The sequence below is a fragment of the Toxoplasma gondii genome, chromosome VIII (genome assembly GCF_000006565.2).
Source record: "Toxoplasma gondii ME49 chromosome VIII, whole genome shotgun sequence".
In the NCBI taxonomy this organism is placed as follows: Eukaryota; Apicomplexa; class Conoidasida; order Eucoccidiorida; family Sarcocystidae; genus Toxoplasma; species Toxoplasma gondii.
Genome location: NC_031476.1, coordinates 1,386,340 through 1,404,908, shown reverse-complemented (window position 1 = coordinate 1,404,908; position 18,569 = coordinate 1,386,340). Strand labels below are relative to the sequence as shown.

At 49.9% G+C, this 18,569-nt stretch overlaps 3 protein-coding genes across 3 annotated transcripts; all 3 read right to left on the bottom strand.

Moving 5' to 3' along the window:
• Positions 1 to 4,341: 4,341 nt before the first annotated feature.
• Positions 4,342 to 7,862, bottom strand: TGME49_231400 (tubulin/FtsZ family, GTPase domain-containing protein; the record flags this gene model as incomplete). The annotated part of the gene is made up of 6 exons (XM_002367990.1): positions 4,342 to 4,588; positions 4,992 to 5,252; positions 5,662 to 5,911; positions 6,282 to 6,590; positions 6,992 to 7,200; positions 7,669 to 7,862. The coding sequence occupies 6 exons, from the start codon at positions 7,860 to 7,862 to the stop codon at positions 4,342 to 4,344; spliced, it is 1,470 nt and encodes a 489-aa protein (XP_002368031.1).
• Positions 7,863 to 9,539: 1,677 nt separating this feature from the next.
• On the bottom strand, positions 9,540 to 11,517 carry TGME49_231390 (hypothetical protein). Its single transcript, XM_002367989.2, has 2 exons — positions 11,178 to 11,517; positions 9,540 to 10,688 (listed from the first exon to the last, which is right to left on the bottom strand). The coding sequence occupies exons 1-2, from the start codon at positions 11,398 to 11,400 to the stop codon at positions 9,952 to 9,954; spliced, it is 960 nt and encodes a 319-aa protein (XP_002368030.2). The 5' UTR covers positions 11,401 to 11,517; the 3' UTR covers positions 9,540 to 9,951.
• A 1,655-nt stretch (positions 11,518 to 13,172) lies between these two features.
• Positions 13,173 to 15,593, bottom strand: POLR2D (DNA-directed RNA polymerase II RPB4; the record flags this gene model as incomplete). The annotated part of the gene is made up of 4 exons (XM_018780296.1): positions 14,943 to 15,593; positions 14,328 to 14,424; positions 13,735 to 13,812; positions 13,173 to 13,347 (listed from the first exon to the last, which is right to left on the bottom strand). Exons 1-4 carry the CDS (start codon positions 14,983 to 14,985, stop codon positions 13,173 to 13,175), a joined length of 393 nt encoding a protein of 130 aa, XP_018636846.1. The 5' UTR covers positions 14,986 to 15,593.
• Positions 15,594 to 18,569: the final 2,976 nt, after the last annotated feature.

Sequence of the window (18,569 nt, the reverse complement as noted above, 5' to 3'; positions counted from 1 at the left end):
CTGGATGGTGGCTGTGAGAACGACTGCATCTCATGCACAGCGCGACTGCTGGTTCGCTGAGACTTCTTGGGCCTCACATACTCTCCGTTACATGCATGTCACCAACCTGGGGCTACATGTGTGATTACTCAGCGGTATTTTCTTCTATGCAAACACGAATACGTCCTGCGGAACTGACATCCAAAATTCATTCTCGACCCATTTCTAACATTTCCGGTTATACTAACACGAGTTCACACCTTGTTTCCGGCCTCGATTTAGCGTTTATGCCTCGCTGGCATTCTGGTCGTCGTGATTCGTCAGCCTCATCTTGTCTCTGCGGTGGGTTGTTTTCCTTAGCTTTGTTGGACAGGTGGAAGAGGATGAGGCACCGATCGTGACCCTGCTGCTGCGCAAGGAGTCGAGCTGACCCGCCCGCTGCCTATTTCCATTCCGTAGAACACTGGTAATGATAACGGAGAATGCCGTACCATTTGACTGCTTGTTTATCTATTTTGTCACCGAGTTCTTCGTGTTGTAGATGCGTAGCCACATGCTTTACATTTAGATGGGTTGACCTTGTACAATGGTCCCCATATTTCCGAAGTAACGCTACGGATCGAGCCCCGAGTAAATATGGCGAGGAGCAGCCGCTTTCAAACACACTGGCCCACAGAAGTATTTTTAGTGCAACGGCAACGGAATCAGCACTCTCCGTTCCTATAATTCTGTGCACCGTGCGGTCGTACGCTATGGATGAGGAATGCAGAGTTTAGTGCGGTTATGCCTTGACACTTAGTATCTGATCCTGTGTACGTGAATGCATATCGGCACTGCAAATTGAACTGCGTCAGAACCGCTATGGCCAGGCGCGCTTTGTGCAGTTTTCGACACTCCGCTACGTACATGATACGGCTTCGATAGTATGCCGCTGCCTTCGGCCTGCGGAGAGGGATATCGACGGTATATTGCAGGCGGCTTTGCAGAAGACACAGGAAACTGCTCTGTCGTTGTTGGTTTGATTGCAAAGAGTTCAGTTTGCACCGGTGAGCCTTGATCCGTTGTGTTGGGGCCGTTCTGTCAGCGAATGGAGCAGGATGCGACACTGGGTTCAGGTCCACTGTAGTGGTGTGTGGTGTGGTGGCGCCGGAAATACGGAAAGAGTGTGGTCCATACATGCCATTATCAGGTTGTCTCACTTCCGAACCACCAATATAAGTTGGTACAAAGAAGTTACCGTATCCTCCGTACAACGCCGGCCCCAACTGGCATCTTTCAAGCCACTTGTTACATCCACATGTGACTCTACATCTACAATGTGTGTGGATCGTCTTCACGGATAATCGAAAGTTACTCCACCGTGGTGAGAATCTTGCGCTCTAATGCGTCGACGGCGAACATCGTTGGCGAAATGCGGTGAAATGGTGGTCTGACGAAGTCTTCTGCTAAACGTGGGTGAAAACACGTTTCAATCCACACTCGGACAACTACAGTTTAATTTGTGTCTTTGCGTGCCATTCGTACTCGCGCCAAACCACGGCTAATGCACGAGGCGTCCAAATTCTAAGTACTACAAATTCTAGTCAAATTATGTACCTCACGCTTATCCATCGAAGTAATACAAGGATTTGCCCCTAGAAAAGCGCTACAGTGCTTTTATAAGTATAGCAGGTAGACGAGAAAACCCGGAAACGGCCGCTTGGTGACGCCATCTCTCCTGTACAGTAGCAGAGAAAACATTGCTGCGATGCTGGCTGTGCACCCCGGAATAGGTTGCCTTGCTTGCGCTGTTCACAAAAGCTACGGAAAAGCAGCGAACTCGTGTACCGCAGACAAATTTCCCAAGTGGAGAAACAGGGTCTCCGCTGAGGTTGTCTTGGATGGGCGTAAGACTCACTTGGTGGCGCATCAACTCTCTTGGATTGTGCTTGTCTTCTGTGTAACATACAATATCGCACCACTAGTGCCTCTCGAAGAAATCCCTGGGGTAAGGACATGCTGGAGAAAAACCAACTCAGGGTGTTCATGTATCCTTTTAGCGAAACAACTGTTTATCATTCGAAGCTTGGCTCGAACAAGTGCGTCAGCATGTCCCTTTCTGCTAGACAATTACCCCTCAACTTGCTCTTCTCTGAGGTTCAGTTGCTGGTGGGTTTTACATAAACCTGGAACAATCATATTTGAGTTCGGTTTGGATCCATGAGAACATCGTGGATGACTGTCCAAGGGAGTCTGGTGCTGTCGTGGTTCCGTCTTTGTGCAGCTGGAAACACTGTCGGATACTAGCCCCCCTTTGTGCAGCTGGAAACATTGTCGGAGACTACCCATTCAGCTCAAAGGTAGCAAACAGGATACAAGAACTTCCCGAAACGGCACTTATTCCACAGCCTAAAAACGACGATGCCTCACGGAACAAGATACATGAAAGGCATCGCCGACTCAAGATGGAGAAACCGAGAATAGAATTGTTCCCAAGCTGAGAAGTTTTGATTCAGCGGTTTTTGCATCCCACTGGGAGGGCAGATCGGACTTGATGCTGAAACAGCGGCACACTAGACGCTAAATGGGTTTTTATGTCTTCGAGCAGAGCATTTGGCATGTTATATCCAGGACGGACGTGGCAGAAAAGTTGGGTTTCTCTGAAGCATCATTCTTCCTCACAACCACTGTCCACATACAATGTGCAGCAGCAACTCTTCTCAGTGCCAGATCCACTCGTCTGTCCAACTTGACACGTCTAGACTACGTGATAAACGAATTCCGGCGATACCAGGAGTCGCAGCTCAAGTTGCTTGTCTTTGGCCAGGCTCCGAAAGCGGATAACATTACTGTATCAGCATTGGGATTGTAGAATGTAGATGTTTGACACGGTTGGTTTAGGTTTGAAAGGCGTGTTGGTATCGGAAGACTGGACGTCACGACACGATCAATGACGGGGACGTATATGACGATATACAGATGAACGGAGTGTAACTCACTCACAACTGCACATCGAAATGTCCTTCCTCAACCTGCTGAACACCTTCGGCTTGGCGTCTGTTTCCACATGCAGAACTCTTCAAAAGATCTGTCTGCTGAAAGGAATGGGAATGGACAGCTTCAAACAAGAGCTGTCCCGTGAGGGGAGATCCTGTTCTAAAAGCTACTGCCCGCACCTTTTCGACTATCAGCAAGTGTTTGGCGCCCTCGGGTATTAAGGGATCATGCTTCTTACGGACAAGACTGATTTCTTCCCCGAAGTGTCTTGTGAGCTTAAATCTTCGCGGTGACTTGGTGATCATGGCACACAGCTGATGTTGGGGTCCTTATAACGGCATATATGAGTTAACTAGACAATCACGAGAACTTGCGTTCAGTTGGTCACTCGAGGAGACCTGCGTCAGCAGCAGAGGACAACTACGTGGATCTGAACTCAGAAATTTCCTGTGTTGGCACAGGGAATCCACGTCTTTGCTTTGTGCGAGTGCTGCTGGATTTCTTCGAGCAGGTAGGGCGACCCAAGAGTAAACTGAATGGAGAAACAAAGTCTAGGAATGCCATAGGGAAGCCTCCACAACAGTGAGGAATTCTGCTTGGAGGGGCGGCACGCGAAAAACCATTTGTAATCTGCTTGTCGTTTCGGTACAAAAGAACAATTAAAACAGAAACACACGCCTTGGTTTCTTGACCCACCCTTCGGAGTGCTGTGTACCAACCTTGCAATTGGCTATCCGTCACATAGAAGATTGGAAAGGCGTAGCATACTTCTGGTGGCCGATTAACCATTGAACCGTTACACAGCACAGCGGAGCTGTGACAGCCAATGCAGCCTCCATGTGTCATCCAACTGGAGAGTGAAAAGCACTATTCATTTACACCTGGAAGTTATGTTCGCCGTCCATTTTTGCTCCGTTTGCTGATTCTTCTCCCGGGGTGTGAGAAACATGCTCGCTCTTCTCGTATCGACTCTATATGCGCGGGAACCTTGTGGTGCCTGGAAGCCTCGCGATTGACTACGGCTCTCTTTGCCTTATCCATTGTCGACGCCTGTGATATCGTCCAGACGGCCCGACTCTTCTCTCGCAAGTCCCGCCTTTATGTCTTCTGGTGCTACAACCGAGATTAACTTTCCCTCCATTGTTTCTTCATCAGCGACAACACCATCAATTGACGAGAATGCTTTGAATCACATAGTTCTTTCCCACTTCACTCCCTCGGGAAGGCACTGTCTTTTCCCATCAACTGAAGTGGCGTCGGCTCTGCTTTTTGTTTTAAAAAACTTGGACAAAGAACTCCTGCTTCCGTCAGGCGAAAGAAATCCGCGGGGTGTGCAGGCTTGCGTGAGACGATGAACGATGCGTAGCTTTGTCGCCGTTGAGTTAGTTACACTTCGCTGGTTCCACCAGGTTCCTTCTCTTCGCCCTCCCTCTTTCCGTGCACAGGGGACGACGGTTCCGTCGTTGATTCTGATGGGGCTGTCTCTTTTCCTTGTCCACCTTCATGACCTTCGTCTTCATATTCATAGTAGTACTCGCAGTCAATCAAACTCTCGTGGTAGTCATCGATAGTCCTCTGAAGCCTCTCACTTGCTTCCAAGAACTCACCTTCCTCCAGCCCCTCACCCACAAACCTGCACACAGAAATAACAATAACTCGGGCCTCCCTTATAGTATGCGACGGGCGAAGGCATGAGATTTGAGGGTCACCAGGTCATAAAGAAACTGACGTAGATACCGATAGATTGACTTTTTTCCACTGGTGCGGCTTGTGTGGAATCAGGATGTCATGTTGGGCTCACTCTACCTCTCGAGTTTCATCCGGGTTTGGATCTCTTCAGACCAAACAGTACTTCCTAGTCGTTGTGTCTTGGATGAGGAGCCACTGACAATGTGTGCTGCGAATTGATGTCCACCTTCAGACAATTGCCATCCACATCCACACAGTGAACGAAAAATTGTGTGTCGTTATCTAGGGAGTTCCTGATGGTGTTGAAAGTATTTAGCTTCTGACGCCCTGTTCGTGGTCAAACTTACCAGTGAACAAATGCTCGCTTGTTGAACATCTTGTACATGTCTGCCAGAGTCTTCTCAAGAAGCGAAGTGATCCCGGTGTTATTCGCTAGCATACAGCACGACTGAAAAGCGGGGGCCAGCTCAGATTCTGGACTGACACACATCAACCGACTGTTCATGCTGCATTTTAACCCCGTTGGTATCCAGTCGACGAATCTCAGTGTTCCGTGCTCTTTCACGGCTGCGACGCCCTCCTGCACATCTCGTGGCGTGACGTCTCCCCTGCAAAAATATCACGGGAAGCTTGCGAAGCACCATCATGGAGAAGTTAACGTCCACGAAAGGCAATGCAGTGGCCCACCGGGAGCTACGCATACTGCTTAACACACACAGCTTACACAGGAGGAAAAACCGGAACACCAGCAACCTGAGCTCCTGTCAATTCAAGATGCAACACAGTTAAAACAGGGACTGAGCAAGACAGAGTTGATAGTGGCGTACCCGAAGACAAGCGAAAGAGTTACGTGCTAACTTAAGAAGTAACTCAGTAGTAATGCACTCCTTCTCTCTCGTACCCTGCTGGATCTCATCAACCAATCAGACCACAGCCCGGATCTGTCAAAGCCTTTATCATCTGTAAGCGGCGCACTGCGTTTTTTTGGGTCGCAGTGGATGCCTGTGTGGGGCTCACCTGTACATGATGTGGCAGGCGATGGAGCGGTTTTTGGTGTAGTCGATGCTTGCGAAGCACCGTGAGGGTAAAACGCATTCTATGGTGATGTCTTTGGTAGACGCGCGTTCGAATTGATACTTTTTCAGGTTTGTCAGAGGGGCCAGAGATGCGGTCAAGAACTTCAGCTCAGGATATGGTATCGTGTTTACAAGCGTGTGTTCGATTGTACTGTTCAGCGTTCCTTCAAAACGGGTCGAAAGAGTGGTGGCTGAGAAACGCACGCACGTGGTTGAAAGGAAGTAGTTCAGCAGTGATCAAAACCGTTTTCGAAGCCTGAAGCAGCTCTTTTCCATCTCATCAGACATTTTCTGAGGAAGCATTGGACGCTTGTGAGACTGAAATGACTGGAACTATGGATCCAAAAGAACAAGGGAGATTCTGGAAACAACTGCTCTCCACGGTCTTCTTGCTCATAAAACTACAGATGCACTCTTATCCTTCAACACCGAGGCTCCACTTTACAGCTGATTTGTCCACCTTCCGTACCGCTGGAGCATTCACGGGCTGACAGACATGCGGATAAGCGGCTTCACTACAAGTCCCCGTGCTGAGAGGTGCCGCAGCGTTTAGGAACTCACCTGAAAGAACTTGGGCAACAAGATGGTTGAGATTAGAGTGAAAAACGGACTCGACGTTCAAAAGATTTCGGCTGATGTTGAAGAGCGCGGCGTTATCAACCAAAAGAGCAGCCGAAGAGTGGGCACAGATGGTTGGAGTCGCGAGCACGGCATTGTACGGCTCCACCACGCTTGAAGTTTGCGAATTAAATGGCCACACAAACGAGTCCAAAATGTATTTCTTTCCAAATTGTTCCGCGATGCCTTCCAGAAGAAGCGAGCCTAGACCCGAGCCTGTACCGCCGCCGAGAGACCGGCATACGAAGAAAGCTGCAAGTACGATCCGACAGACACACCGAGGATAACATATTCGAAGTGCACCAGTTCATAGTACCTTATAGTACAGTACGAGCTCGTAAGATGCTGCGCAGAAAAAGAATCAAATGATGGACCCATTGACGAGATGTCTCAGCGACCAGCGCGTACAGTTAGACCACTTCAGGGAGGAGACGTTTGATTACAAAGGCAAACACGTCACGAGATAATGCGCCACCAGAATTACGTCTTAAGGGTTATGACATGACGGCAGCGACAACAGCACATAACCCTGCGAGAAACCACCGGGCAAGCAGAATCCGTCGACCGCGAGCGCCTTTGTTTCCACCTAGACCACTTTTCCTGCATTGTTGGGGTTATAGAGACCCACCATCCTCTATCAGCCTGAGACTCACACTGAAGACTGTCGCACATCTCTGCCTGCCGGCGTATCACGTCGTTGGCAGCTGACAGTACACTCGGGCCAACACTGATGTAACCCCGAGCGAAGTTGCTGGAGGCATCCTCTTTGTGGGAGACGGAAAACTCATCGTCAAACAAGCGCCGTATGGGGCTCCAGCCAGTCAAGCTCTCTGCCGAATTATCGAGGTCAATCATAGCGCTCCTGAAGCACCAGGTTCAGCAGGAGAGATTCACGTGTGGTGATTGGACGGAGAAAAGACGTAACATCCTGCCAAGAGAAGCACATTAACCTGCCAGTAGACTGCCCGAGCGTCTTCCTTTACATTCATACAGAGGGGCAGCCGAAGAAAATATAACTTGGGGTGTTTGAGATACAATGCCGAAGTCAAGTATAATTAAAATACATGCTGCTGGATCTTAAACGAACCAGAAAAGATGCTGATATAATACACTACCTCCGGAGTACATAAAGTCATACAATTTTGTATTTACATGCAAATCCAATAGAATCACAACCAATCCACCACTCCGTACAGTTTCTGGGAACACCTCCGACGGAAACAATAAGACTGGAATCCATTCTGTTCAATGAGGAGAAAAAGTAACTTTAAACTCACAAACTGACCATATTCACGCAATATTTGCCCGTATTCTTGGTTGTCTTGCTTACCTTGGTACGCTTCGGCCAGTGTGAGCCTCATAGAAAAAGCAGTCAACGTTATTCTGACAACCCTCGGGGGCATTGTGTTTGCCCTGGGTGCCTTCATATGTCAAGCCATGCTCAGCCAAAAGCAGTTCCCAAAAGGCGAACCCAAGCTGCAGGCCAGCTTGGCCGCATTGGACTGTTACAACCTCTCCTGGCATTTTAAGAGAAGCTGGTTTTTCGAGAACGAGGCACTGTACGTGCTTTGTCTAACTGCCTCTGGAATTGCCTGGGTGGAGAGTGTCGGGTTCAGGAGCCCAAGGTCGGTCTTGGGCCTCTGCTGGGATTAGGGCTTTTGGTGACACGGTTCTGATAACTTGGAAGCCGTGCCCCTCCGCTGGCGGGTGGTCTTATCCTCTCTGAAATATGTCTTTAAAACCATGGTCGTAAACCCTCTGCATGATGCTATGCTGGGTTGCGCCACCGAGAGCCGGTTTCACGGCTTACCTGGAGAGAGAATGAGATGTTCTAGTATGAAGAAAAAACGACTTCCCAGCTGGTTTGGGGAAATGTAGAATGAGATGACATAACGAACGCGAACAATTTACCCTGCTCACTGTGAAAGAACGTCTCAAGTTCCTTACACGGAAATGCCGGTGGCACTTGAAAGTGTGCCTGAGAGGTCGGGCGCTCTCTTTGAACACTGGCACAGAGTGCAACCGGCATAACTAGACACTTTTGTACTTTTTTACCTCGTCTGGACTGGACCATTGCACACGTTGCGCTGGAGAGGACCCAGTTGGACTGCGGCTACTACGAGAAACACAAAAAGCGGGAGGGATAGCAGAAAGGAAATCGTTTTACAAGTTTGCCGCAGCTGATGATTGCCGCAGTTGCTCATATCTCTGTACTCCAAACTCGATTAGCCGCAGGTGAGCAACGGACGTATTTGGCACGTGATGGCTTGGAGACGGGACGCGGTTCATCGATACTGGGGGTTCTTGTGATCCAGTGGTACGGTTTTGAGCACAGATGCTCCATGAGAAGCTGGACAAAGCTACAGAAGTCAATAGCAATGAACTTGCAGCACCACATGTGACCGGGCTATATGCGCAGAAAGAACACTGAATGGAAAGCACACCAAGCCACGCCAAAGGCCGGGTCTAAATTCTTGGCCACTTTTTCGCCCCACCTCTCGCGCACCCGGCCACGCCGTGCGCAATCGTGACTCCGCGCCACGACATGCCCAGTGGCATCCACGTGTGAACTTCACATATATGAGTCTAGACACCGCTTGTGGAGGAATTCTGGCGAAAACACGTCTTTTTGGAGGGGAAAAATGGGGAATGATGAGGCTGTGGAGACAACCCCGCTTCGCTGATAGCTCTAACCAGCTGGATACCATACTAGCTGGGTGATGGGGGCACGGGCGTGGCTTAGGGGGGACTTCGCTGGCTGAAGATAAAGGGGATCCCTGGTACTGCAGTATGGCCTAACCATGTGACTCAAGTTCCAAAAGAGTTTTGAAGCGCACTACCGGCCTTTGCTCCCCGCTTCATTTGGAACTTCGCTGCCAACCATCTTCGAGGCCTCAGGCTCTCGCACAGTAGCGTCATTGCTGCGGGCGTTGAACCGTAGTCACGTGCGGGTGAACTCAACGCGGTTTAGCTCGTCTCATCGTTTCACTCTTGATACCGACACTGTGTTTCGCCCTCTTTGTCGCTGAGTTTCCCAGCATCCTGATACTGCGAGGCAGTATCAAAAGTAGAATGTCACACTCGTCAGCTCGGCCAAACTAGACAATGGGTGACTGTGCTTCCCCTGCGTTGAGTTATGCGTGGCGTCGCAGGGAGCGGGACACAAGGTTGGTAGCACTCATAATGTTTTGTGGAAGGAAGTGACCCTTGCGGACACCGTTCAGTATGCGAATGAAGGTCTCTTTCGACTTCCAAGCCAGAGAGACAGAGGTGGCTGATCACGCAGCCTGACGAGGACCCTGTTTCTGGAGCGGACCTGCAAGGGATCCATTGTTGTCTGCTTAGCCAAGCATCAAATTCCCAATGCTTCTAAAATGACATCGCTCCACTGAACAAGAACATGCACATCGCCAGTGGTTCTAACGATGACAAAGCAGAGGACGAGGCACCGGCAGCCTCACGTCCTCAAGACCTCGAAAAAAGAAACAAACGTTGACATCTGCCCGTAGAAGACCGTGCCCGTTGTTACCAGAAAGTCAGCAGGCTTTTCTCGGGTTTACTGACAAAAAATGCTACGTCCAACATGAAATACATACATCAGTGGGAAAATTTGTCATCGTACTGCGCGAATACTTGTTACTTTCGGGATGATTTCGTGGAATGAAAGATGGTTTCCTGTAGCAGTCTGACATATCGGCAATGATGGATCAGTACGACACTTCGCAATATCGAGTATTGCCTGCTTTGCGAGCTCAGCGAGCCGGAGATTGCCATCATCTGTTATGATCACAATTTGCTCAACACCAGCGTTCCTCGCAGAAATGCCTGCCAGCTTCAGGCGATCCTTTGTAAAGCTTGGATCATTTGCAGAAGCGGATATTGCCTGAAATAGAGAGTCCTCGAATTCGGCAGTGCAGATACTCCTGTACCCATGACAGATCTTCTGCAGCATTGTTAGTGGTGGAACATTCATAAAGACTCGGACCTCAGAGTTTCCGCCGCGTGTCCGCTTCTTCTCAGCGACTGAGGGCGACACATCTGCCGCCTGAGGAGATGACGCCGCTGGTGGAATCTCTTGTGTCTGCTGAAATGGCACTTGCAAAGCGCCACTTGCAATGAAACGCTCCAGATGTGCCATTAGCTCCTCCAGGTAGTACATTGGCAACTGCAGGACACTTCCCAACTCTCTGTGCGATGCAGATCCAGTTTCGAAACTTTCATGCTGTTCATGGAAGTGTTCTAGCAGATTCCTGACTCCGTCCGCCATCTGAAGCGTAGTGCCTTTCAAGTTCTGCTCGTTCACCACCATCCCATTATCAGCCGATACTACTCTGGCGAAGCATGCGGTACCTACGGACACACGAAATTTCAAACAGAAAATCAATTGGAGATTTCGGATATGCTTGCCTGTGCCTTCAAACGTGCACATTGCGGACGAGATTATTTTGCAGCTGAAACGGAGCAACTGCAAAAGGGAGACGAATCCTTCGTAGAAGCTGTGAAGTTTTCACAAACACGGCGACGGCAGCACACGATTTGAAGGCAACAAATACTAAACTCCGAACAACAGTAGAACCCGAAGGTTTCTTATTGGGTTCGACGTGGCGTGCACGAGTGCAAGGCTACACATGACCATTGCCGGTAGACCACACAGCCTTTTAATAGTCTCGCCTGCCTTCAAGGAATTGCCTACTTCCTTGCGGGCTAATCCTTCCGTGAACGGCGCAGGGCTAGGCTGTGACTCTTTGACGCTCGGAGGACGTTTTTGGGGTCCAATGAAGGCGAATGTCTTTGTGTTAGCTCTCCTCAGCATCCCTCCCCAGGGCATGCTTCGCTTACCAATCACTAGGGCAGCAGCCAGGGCCGTGACAAACAAAGCGTAGCGAAACTTTGGCATTTTGGCGGGCGAGAGACAAAATTTAGTCTGTCGCTCTATCGTTCGAAACGTCCTCGGTTGACTGGTTTCGACTGAAGGCCAGGCCATAAGCTGAAGTGGAGAGAAGAGCTGGCAAAAGCAAACTGTGTACTGTTCGTCAAAATCGTCTTTGATTGGTTGGGACATTCAACGCCAGCCCGCCCCAAACCTGCTTGAGAATGGATGTAGCTCGTCTTTTGCAGGAAATGAACAAGGACAAGTGAACATGAGGGAATAATGCACGCGCGAGAGGCGAGCCGAATATGCCTTGAAGAAGAGCCTCACTGACACGCGTCAGTTATGGAGTTTCTTTCCTGAATGACTTCGAGTTGAAACCCGAAAATACTCGCAACGTAAATTTACCTTTTCGCCGTTTCGAGCAGCGTTATCTCAAAGCTCACTTAGATGCTATGGAACAAAGGCGAGAAAAAACTTTATAGCAAAGTTTACTGGGCCCTCAAGGCACAGGGCGAACACTAGAGCAACAGCTAAGGAACGACTTGCGGCTTTCGCGGAGTTTCCCTCCTCTTCGGGCCCGGACAGCGTTCAATTAGTGTAGAGAGACCAGGCTTCCCTCTTGAGCCTTTTCTCGGAGAAATTAGAGGAACTGCATGAGAAGTGAGTGACGGTATTGGCGCCACACAGACGCACCATGATTCCAACTCTGGGCACCTCGAGTTGAGAGATCTTCAACTCGTGGCCCAGTATTCTCAGACATAGTCAGCAACCAACCTCCGAAAAAACCCACTTGTAGTGGGGCAGTAAACAAAACGCAGAAACCACTCGTAACGCGTGGATTTTCCAGAGCGGCTAGGGTAATCTATAAGAACATAGGCTCGTCTGCCGTAGAATATGACGACAGTTGCTCAGTCGGAGAAAAATAAGACAGCGTGTTAACAGAACACCATGCCTGCAGTGAACTCTTCCCCGGTGATGTGGCTCGCTCACTGCGAGTAGCCGGAATGTGCAAAAACGGGACGGCATTTTGTCTAACAATCTCTGCGTAGTTACTTTGTCCAGCCGTACCATCCTCTCGAACGTCCCATGTTAGACAAAGTGTCACCTGGTGAGAGTGAAGACTGCCCGGGAGCAGCACGGTCTACTGTCAAACCTAAGCAGCCTCCAACAGAACTACAGGAACCCCCGTAGAGCGAACTACCTCGGGCTGTCTCGCCTTGATTTCGGTTACCGATGGTTTCGCAGCATATCGTTACTGTCAAAAGCAAATCCCTAAGGGCACTAACCGCTTGGCCCACTTTCTCATGTTGTCAACGCAAGCCTCAGCCGATTCTGACTCCTAGCAGGGGCATCACAGTATAATTCCGGTGTGGTTCGTGATGGCTGACCCGTGCCTTACGTTTCCAGAACTCGTCCATTATCCGCGATTCCGAGTGCACATACGCCAGGTATTCGTCTATTCGTCTACCTCAGGCACCATTACAACGTGCGGTTTCCTAGTGTCACTAAAGTGTGTATCCTAGCTTGCCGCGATGCTTTGAGCTGTGTATGCGCCAACGATTTGCGGGCGCTTTTGAGATACAGCGGTGTCCGCTTTCAGTTGCCCCCAAGCAGTACTGACGTACCAAACTTTAGATCATACGTGAGGATTTGGACCTGTACCGAACGGTTCTGAGCGTTGTCACCGTTGAATGGAATTAGAAGACTTACCGATAAGCAACATCACCACACATGTGGGCACAAAGACTTGGCACAACCGCGACACGAGAGGAACAAAAAATGTTTACCACATGAACAAAAACAATCTCCGGAGTGCCCGGTGAGTCGTACTTTACGCAAACATCAGAACTGCACCGTTGTGCCGGACCCGTAGCCCCCAGAGTACCTTTTCAGTCACACCCTTGCATTCCATCGTCCCGGGAGATTCACGGCCGTCCGCCAAGTTTCGTTTTTGTACGTTTTCAAGCAGCATGAACGCGAAACATTTCGAGCAAATCGAGAATGCGTTGCAGCCGAGGACCAGGCAAACGGTTGAGAGTAGGAATTAGAGCTTTCGCTTCGTCTAGGGACTTGGGAAGCAGATTTACCAGCTGGGCGATCTCGAACTGGTGAAGATCTCCCTCTCTTTCGAGATTACTGTAGACACGAGAGAAAAAACCATACCAAACGAAGTGCCTGGCATCTTTCCGCACAGAGGAAGCCATTCACTCTAACTTGTGACGAACTGCCATCGCATGCCTCGCAACTTGACACGAACACTTGGATAACTGAAGGGAAAACAACCTGCTGGGATAAAACGTTGGAGAAAAACTTTCACAAAGACAAACAGCGAATCAGCAAACCGCACTCCACTGTCATTCTTCGCCGGCAACTCGGCTCATATTTGCAGCAACACATTCTGTGGCTCTGAATTCCGGGGAACCTGAGAATACGCTTCGGTTCGCTGACTGTAGACACTTTACGCCACTGTCGGTCGCAGAATGCCGAGTGAGGACCCTGATGTCCAAGTCTCAACGCCCTTACTTTCGCAAATCGACAATGACGTTCCGAGTTCTGAGCTTCGCGAACCGGGTGCTGTAGTCGTAGGACGCCTTCAGCAAACTGTTCAGACACCAACATGGAGCAACCAGAACAGGCACAATCGATTTCAATGAAGTTCTGATCCTTTTCAGCTAAACCATTGACACCAAAACCTGTTACCTCACTCAAGAACTCGAGTGTGACACTCCCAATACGACGGTACTGGCCACACTACCATCTCAGTAGTAGTTTTCTCTTGCTGCTGAAACGAGGATAACAGATACAGGGTTGAACTGTGGGTCAGATTCACTTCCCGAGGCAGCCCACTGAACTGGTTACCCAGGGAACTGCGCTTCCACTAATAGGAATCATAATGTGAGTCACCGCCCATGCAGCACCAATCAGATGACAACTGAAGCCAGACTCCCGGTTACACATTACAAATAAGATTCCCCAGTTTCTGTGAACTACCGTTTTGTGCAGAAGGACCGCAGCACGCGCCATGCGTGCTGAGACAACTCGCTCTCCTCTCGTCCGTGAGGGTTGCCGCATAAGAAAGGAGCAATTTTGTGTTTCAACCTCGCCTTGGAGCTTACCCCTGTGCCTCAGCCGAACGAGTGTTCGGCAGACGTAGCTGATCGCTCAGAATCAGTTGCAATTCGCATAAGTTCAAACATTTCGCCGAGCGGAACTCTGAAAAGGGCAGACGAAAAAGGAAAAGAGGAAACAGTTACATACGCCTGCAACGCAGTGTGAAACGCTCCATGCTCCGCGGTTTGTCAAGATGGCTTCAACATCTGGACCAGGAGCTCATCGCATTGTTCATACCCCCCAGAAGAAGAGGATGAATCCTCCTGCCTAGCGGCATGACGACGACCTCTGAACTTGATGATGGGATGTGGAATCCAAATAAAAATACTCTGCAGGTTGGGACAACGACCACCCCGAGCGAAACGAAAGGAGAACAGTGGAAATGATAAGACATGAAACATTTCTAATTTTCCGCACTCCCACCTGACCTTGACGAGTCTGTTCATTCGAGCCGAATCCGGAGAGAGGCAGAGACACAACATACAGCCCAGCACTAAAGACAAAAGGACACTGCAAACGATCCCCTCGCACAAGGGACGGCAGTAATGTCTGTGACACTCGGTACAGGCGGACCACACCCGCTTTCTCGGCAGTTTCTGCGAGGGAAAAGTGCCACGTACCGGGGCCTAGTCCCATGAATTGTGGGTCGAGTTTGCGCTCCATGGAGATGGAGAATGAAGAGAAATAAAATAGGGATTCGAAGAAAACGTTGAGGGGGACACGATGGCTCTGCACTACTTGGGTAGAGTGTAGAGTCGTGCTGCTTATGCTCGAGGCCCTTGAGTGCCTAGAAAATTGTCTCCAGGGCGTGGTCGACACGGAAAACGAAAGAAACGGTAAATGTCGAAAACGAACGGATTAGACAGAATGCAGAACAAGACCAGGTTCGATCGAAACCTCCCTTTCCTAGGGGCTTGGAGGGACCGCAGCTTGCATGCGCAAGAGGTTACAAGAAGACAAACCCTAGCTGCCAGTCTTTTCTGCACGCCGAGACATGTCTACAAAGGGGGGAAAATTAGAAGATATATCTAATTAGAAGGAAAGGGCTTGAAATCAAAATTAAGCCGCCTGAAACGAGATCACACCAACGGCCAAACACCGAAACCTCTCGTTACGTAGGCCACAGGATGCCCCATGTACTGCCATGCAAGAATATGGAACGTGGCAGATGGTAGAACTGGAAAGGCCAGTACAGTTTCGGTTTTTCTTTGCTGACAATGCAGTGATTTTGGCTAGGGATACTCGACGGGTGGAAAACGAGTATATTCTTTGGCAACCGCTGTTGTCGATGCCTCTCTCGTCCGCACAATGCATGCGGCTGACGCAAATGCAAGCAGCCCTGCCGCTGTTGGCCTTCCCCCTTAGCAAACCATGCACTCCACGTTGCAAATCAGCACAGCTGCCGAACTTGTTAAAATCAAGAACAAGAGGGTATAGGGGAATTATGGGGGCGAGACTGTAGCGTGGAGGGGCGCACGAGGAATCATGTGTTTTTTGAAAGTAGAAACCATCTAGCGTAACTACGAACAAGCGAGAGAAAACAACCTTGTGTTCAGTCGACGTTTTTGGTCTGCTGATAAGAAAAGCCAAACGCAGAATGACAGCCGCCCAGTAGCCGTTGATTTCGTTTATTCGGATCGAGAGATACTGTTCACTTTAGCACAATGAACTCACTGATCGTGTGCTTCTTTTTGCCTTAACGGTTTCGGCGATGAACTGACGTGTACGAAGCCGGCCTTGGGGCTCAGGCAAGTAAACGTTCTCGTTTCAGTGCTGTGAGGTCAACCACACCGAAACGCCACTCAACGACGCCATCGTAGCGGTCTCCTAAGACGGTGGGAAGACACCGCAGCAAGAAGGGTGGAAAAGACTGGGCAATGTCAGAGATTTCCTGACGCCCCGTTTTTCGATTTCCCGAGCAAGCAAGAGCGCGCCGCAATGTCTTGCGCGGCAGACTTGCCCTTTCACAAAGATTTGGGGCACTGCTTGACAAGGCTTAGGACCGAGCGTTAGGTACGCTCCAAGGGTAACAAATTGTTTACCGTTACCAATCATAGTAACAGCGAAAGAAACAACTACTCAGGTGCTAGTATAATCATTACGGTCGTAGTGGGAGTAATACTTGGTGAGAGAGCTTTTTCTGGGGAGTTTCAAACGACGAGTTGGGCTACTGGCCGAAATCCTGAAGACCGTTGTTTACCAGATCGAGGCTGTATTGTGTTAGCTACATAACCCTGAAGATTCGCCGGCTCATCAGCTTGCTTGACAAGACACGCATATAGGCTTCACAGAGGAAAAAGAGGCGTTACCATACGCGTTCTAAAGCTGCTCTGTCAGACTGGCCACGCCCTCTGAAAAGGCCTCACTACAAGCTCACACCGACCACAGTAATCTTTTATTCGAAGCGGCATGTTCCCACTTTAGAAACTGCTTTGGCCGCAACTCTATTAAGACTGTCTCGATTGAGAAACGGCAAGGTTCTCTTGAGATAGTTTGCTTGTTGGAGATCTTGTCGACAGCGTCCAGAGAATATCGTGCTGCGGCCGCCAGAGTTCATGCTTCTCCATTACTCGTAATCGCCCCAAAGTAACTTTCCGGGACGTCGCGCCGCAATTGTTTCCTTTGTTTGGATGTCATACTGTCATGAGTCCGGAACAGAGCATATTTCACCAGATGAAATGCGGCATGTGAACATAGACAATGCTTTTCTGTCTTTTCACTACGGCGTCGCCGCTGATTTACGCCCCGTCCACGAAACCGCTGAAACATCCCCCTCGCTTTAGTATCGCTCTTGCTGTTTCGTACTTTCCCTTTCGCACATTTTTAAAGTTGTGTGACTTCCGCTGTCGATTTTTACTGGCCATCGATGTGCGAGAGTTCAATCTGACGGGGGGTTGTGTTGCGGAAGCCCCTAAGAGCGCCTTGCGACAGGCCACGTAACTCAACCAGTGATCCCTTTCTGTCGCCGACAGGAGGAAACATGCGTTCAGAAAACGAGGGAAACAGACCCTTTAGGTGACCTTCTTTTTCGGGGTGTTGGTGATGACACGGTGCTAATGTAGCTTTCTCGATTGTTCTGGAAGCCCCAAGCCCCAAGAATGACCCGAGCTGGCAGGGCCTGCCAGGCGTCGAGACACAGGGAGTCCCGTAGCTTCTTTATATGAAGACGACCAGGAAGAGGCTGTTTCTAAGCTGCACGAAGAGTTGCCGTTATACATGCCATAGACGCGTGACAACTCCAATCACGTATTCTTTGTATTTCCAATGCGCTTCGAAAGGACAGGCTGCAAGAAGGGGGGGTGGGGGAGGGGGGATGCACTGACAGTCACGTAACGACAGGAGGTACATAACTCTGTTTGCCCTTTCGGTGGTTGCAGAGATCTGACCGTTAAAAGGATGAGAAAACTTCTAGACGGCACACCGATGGCACAGGAACAGTGTGAAGGGGGATTGATCCGCAGGGAGTAGGCGTCGCCCCGTCGTGAGAAAGTATACCATCTAGGGTCTCTACCCCGGGCAAGACAGCCGCTAACCGGAGCATCTTTACGCCGCCTTACTGGGCGCACGTACGCATTCGGCAGATTTTTGTTGTTCTCGAAGGTGGGGAAAGAAGAGGCTTTTTCTCAGTTTGATCTCGGAAAGAAACGACACTGAGGAATGCAGTAAGGAGAGTTCTCGTGTCTCCGCCAGGACGAGACGCCTGCCTTCTCCCGATGCGGACGGGGAGCCTCGGAGAGACTGGGCAGATGCAAGGTCCGATTTTAGAGAACTGCGAGTTTGTCTGAATGCATTTTGCCTTTTTTTGTGTTGTACGTTCGTATCTATGACGGCTGTTTTCAGCGCGAAAAACTGCGGAACATTTTTCGATCTGTAGCCAACTCCTACAACTGTTTTCCCCTCCAGCCCGGCGGCATCTTTTGGCACTCTTTGCTGGTCGCGGCGGTTATCAACTTGGATACGATTTTCTCTTGTCTCGGATACGCAGCCGCTGCCATCCCACCTTTCCTTTCGTTACATTTTCTACTGCATTTCCGTTTTCCTGATGTTTCTTCCACAACGCCCACTTGCGCAGGAGATGTGACCCTTCCGGTCGGGAAGCGGCGCTGGTAGGAGTGACGATGCGTCGCGGCAGGGAGTGTTTTTTCTAGGTCTATTCGCAGCGCTCTTCGCTGCATACTCGCGCGCGTCTCTTCAGTTGTATGAACTCTTCAGCGACAAGCATGGAGGACGAAACAACCGGAGAAGGC

What these genes read in the sequence shown, in the direction of transcription:
- TGME49_231390 (XM_002367989.2), bottom strand. Translation starts at nt 11,400, where the DNA reads ATGTCCCAACCAATCAAAGACGATTTTGACGAACAGTACACAGTTTGC. An exon ending in GGCTGCTGCCCTAGTGATTG is followed by an intron (nt 10,689 to 11,177) that starts GTAAGCGAAGCA and finishes GTGTGTCCGTAG; the next exon opens with GTACCGCATGCTTCGCCAGA.